At 36.1% G+C, this 4,014-nt stretch overlaps 1 protein-coding gene across 1 annotated transcript; it reads left to right on the forward strand.

The window, feature by feature from the left end:
• Positions 1-837: 837 nt before the first annotated feature.
• LOC141613205 (cytochrome P450 71A25-like) lies at positions 838-3,804 on the forward strand. Its single transcript, XM_074431965.1, has 2 exons — positions 838-1,815; positions 3,136-3,804. Exons 1-2 carry the CDS (start codon positions 898-900, stop codon positions 3,763-3,765), a joined length of 1,548 nt encoding a protein of 515 aa, XP_074288066.1. The 5' UTR covers positions 838-897; the 3' UTR covers positions 3,766-3,804.
• Positions 3,805-4,014: the final 210 nt, after the last annotated feature.

Raw genomic sequence — 4,014 nt, forward strand, 5'->3', positions numbered from 1 at the left:
GAGATGATTGATTTAAGGAGGTAATTGGTTGAGGCTCATTTGTGGCCCTTCATTTAGATCAAATCTCAACCCTTCATCCACTCCATCCAAAGGCCCATAAGAGGACTTAGGAACTCAATAGATGTAAGGGACTCATTTGAACCTTACTCTCTCTCTCTCTCTCTCTCTCTCTCTATATATATATATATATATATATATATATATATATATATATATATATATATATATAAGTATGCACAAATTCTTATTAAAGATTGATACTATCCATCACAAGCTGAATACGAATAGTACCTTATTGTAAAAGGGACTCACAATATGTAAGTGACACTATTCATAGTATGCTCTATTTTCCCCACTTGCCCTCTCATTTGTCTTATTGTAAAAGGGACTCTATCACTCTTCATCGTATAATGAATAGTGTTTGTCACAAGTAATATGCTTTGGCAAGTATAATACGCCGTATTTGTTATATTATGTTATCCTAAATGTCCGTTTAATTGTTTACGAAATGTGCTGTCCATTGCAATATTTTAATTAATTTAGTGAATAATAACATGATATAATAGATCCAATAATTCCGCTATATTTAATAAACTCGTTTTCCAATACTCGTGCATCATTTAGTTTGAGGTGTCTCTATTAATTTTTTAGCTTTTCTTTCTGTTTTAAGAATCTTTTTGACGTATAAACTTATTTGCACACTTAATTTGATCCACTTAACTAATAATTAGTGCGTCCCTCTTTTCCTAGCTTTTGTTCAAAATTAAAGGTAAACAAATAAATGGAACTGAGATAGTATATGAGTTATTCTAACCTCCCTCAAGTGAATTTAAGACTACACCTCATTTCTCATCAACATCAACATCAAATCCCAAAGCAAAACACATCAAACTCATCATGTTGACCTTTCAAGATGTCCTAAAACTCTCAGTTCACCCTCTCTTCTTCCTCCCATTATTCACCTTCATCTTCCTCTACCTATGGTTAACAACAACAACTCACACCAACAACACAAACACACCACCATCACCACCAAAACTTCCATTCCTAGGCAACCTCCACCAATTTGACAAACTTCTCCACCGTTCTTTCCACTCCTTTTCGAGGCGATATGGTGACATAATGCTAGTCCACATAGGTAGCAAACCAATTATTATCATATCCTCGGCCGAAGCGGCCCAAGAGATTATGAAAACACATGATACCATCTTTGCAAATAGGCCTAACTTAAGAGTTGCAAGAAAAATCTTATATGATGGTAAAGACATAGCATTTGCTAACTATGGTGAGTATTGGAGACAAATGAAGAGTATTTGTACATTACATTTGTTTAGTAACACTAAAGTACGTTCGTTTCGACGTGTTAGAGAAGAAGAAGCTAGTCTCATGGTTGAAGACATAAGAAAATCTATTGCATCAAATGAAGAAGTGATCAATTTGAGTGATTATTTCATTAGAATTACTAATGATGTTGTTTGTAAGGCAGCATTTGGTAGGAAGTATACAGGGGAAAAAGGGTGTCCAAATTTGAAGGAATTGTTGAATGATTTTTCTGAGGCACTTGGGTCATTTTGTTTGCAAGATTTCATACCTTGGCTTGGTTGGATTGATTATATTAGCGGGGTCGAACGCAAAGCCGATAAAGTTGCTAAGGCTCTTGATGGTTTTATTGAGAGTATAGTTGAGGAGCATTCGGGTCGTGTCGAATTGAAAGGAGGAAGTGATGATGGGCAGGATTTGGTAGAGGTTTTGCTTCAAATTCAGAAGGAAAATAGTTCTTCATTGCCTAAAGAGAGTATCAAAGCCATCTTGTTGGTAAGTTTGTATTCTTTGTTTGAAGTTTTGTTGTTTTCTTATATTTGGGTCAAATGGGATCAGGTTGAATCGATTTTGGTCACACGGTTATATTAGTAAAAAGTCAAGTGATTCTAATTGTAGTCTGAGTTAGGTCCTTTTGAGTCAGGTATATCATGGAATATTAAGTGTCATTTCGTAATAGGACAATATTGTACACATCGAACTCGTACTAGGTAGGTTGGATCGGGTCAGTATTGGGTCGTGTTGGGTGATTTATTCCGAGTCTAATCAATCTGATCTGATTAGTTTTTAAGGTGTTACATCTCTACCATAAATCAAGCATACGTACCTCTATTATTGTGTAAATGGTGGTGTTAGCCTGTCATAATCAACATAAAGTTTTAAAACATTATCGTTGACTTTTGGTCGGTAGTGTTCTGATACTTCCTCCGATCCAGACCAAAAGTAACATTGACTTTTTTGGCACTATTTATGGTCGTAGGGAACGTCAATATGATTCTTAATCTATAAAATAAAATATATTCATGTGAGATCTTGTTTGATTCATTTGAGATTAGATCATATTAGGCCAAAAATAAACAAGCGTGTTACCAGTTGAATCAAGTGAATTCTTATTTCATATCGTGTTTAGGTTGATTTGTTAGAATATTGGGTTAAATCATTTAAAATAGGTCAATTATGCATTTGTGCTCCAACCTCCAGCTAGGGGTGAGCAAAAATATACGAAACGGTTTTAATATACGGATACGATATGGTATACGGTTTCAATTAAACGAATTTCCGTATATACGATACGGATTTCCGTATGCACGATACGGTTTTCAAAAAACCGTATCGTATCCGGGTCGGGCAAAAACGAATCCGGGTATACGGTTTCTGGTACGGTTTTTGAAAATAAATAAAAAAACCAAAAATATGTTACAAAAACTAAATAATTTAACCAAAATCACTTTAACTTGTCCACTTTCTTTTTCCCTAATACATTTGTATAATGAATATTGAAATTTTGATTATTTTAATATGTAACCTATTATTAAATTTAAGTTAGGGTGTACTGGTTTTATCGCGTATGTAATAAATTGAACAACAAACAAGTGAAATCCGTATCCGGGTATACGATTAAACCAGGTCGGATCCGTATTGACAAAATTGTGAATTTAAAAACCGTATACCCGATACGGTTTTGCTCAGCCCTACCTCCAGCCCCTACCTGGCGACCCACTAGGCCACTACTGTTGTTTTCTCTATTGTATCATTATCGATAGTTCAATTATCAATGACTACAAGTTTACGACACCAAAATCGTCTTTATTGTAGGATATGGTAGCTGGAGGAACGGATACAACATTCACATTGCTTGAATGGGTAATGACAGAGCTCCTAATGCATCCACACGCCATGAAACAACTGCAAGACGAAGTCAGACACGCAACCCAATCCAAACAACACGTAGACGAGGATGACTTAAAGGACATGAAGTACTTAAAATCAGTGATCAAGGAGACTCTCAGATTACATCCTCCACTACCCTTACTGTTGCCCAGAGAATCGTCTCAGGATACAATAATCAAGGGCTACAATATTCCTGCAAGAACTCAAGTTATCATCAATGCTTGGGCAATCCACAGAGACCCGGCTAATTGGGAAAATCCCGATGAATTTCGTCCCGAGAGGTTCTTGAACTCTGCTCTGGATTATAAGGGTCAGGACTTGAGTTACATTCCGTTTGGAGCAGGCAGACGGGGCTGCCCGGGAGTGTTGTTTGCTATAATGGATGCTGAGTTTGCAGTAGCGAATCTTGTGCACGAGTTTGATTGGAAGTTGCCTGCCGGAGAACAGACCGGAATGAGTAGTGTGGCTGAAAATGCAGGTACCACGGTTCGCAGGAGAGACCCTCTCTTTGCCATTCCCACCCCTTATCGCCCATTGTATAATTATATTGTATAATTACTCGAATAAATAAAATTCGAAGACATCCCATGAGAGGCACACAGCATTACAGCCATACTAATTGAGTAATTTAAGGAATTATCAAAAAAAAAAAAATACTTAGCATTATCCTAGTACCCATTAATTAATATTCACTCTCTTCCGCTCGTATTATCATCTTTTCTCCAAAATTTATTCTAAATTAATTGGTTTCTTTCAATTTAGTATGTTAAAACTATACTATTACCCCCTAATCTTTTACATGGG

The sequence above is a fragment of the Silene latifolia genome, chromosome 1 (assembly GCF_048544455.1).
Source record: "Silene latifolia isolate original U9 population chromosome 1, ASM4854445v1, whole genome shotgun sequence".
In the NCBI taxonomy this organism is placed as follows: domain Eukaryota; kingdom Viridiplantae; phylum Streptophyta; class Magnoliopsida; order Caryophyllales; family Caryophyllaceae; genus Silene; species Silene latifolia.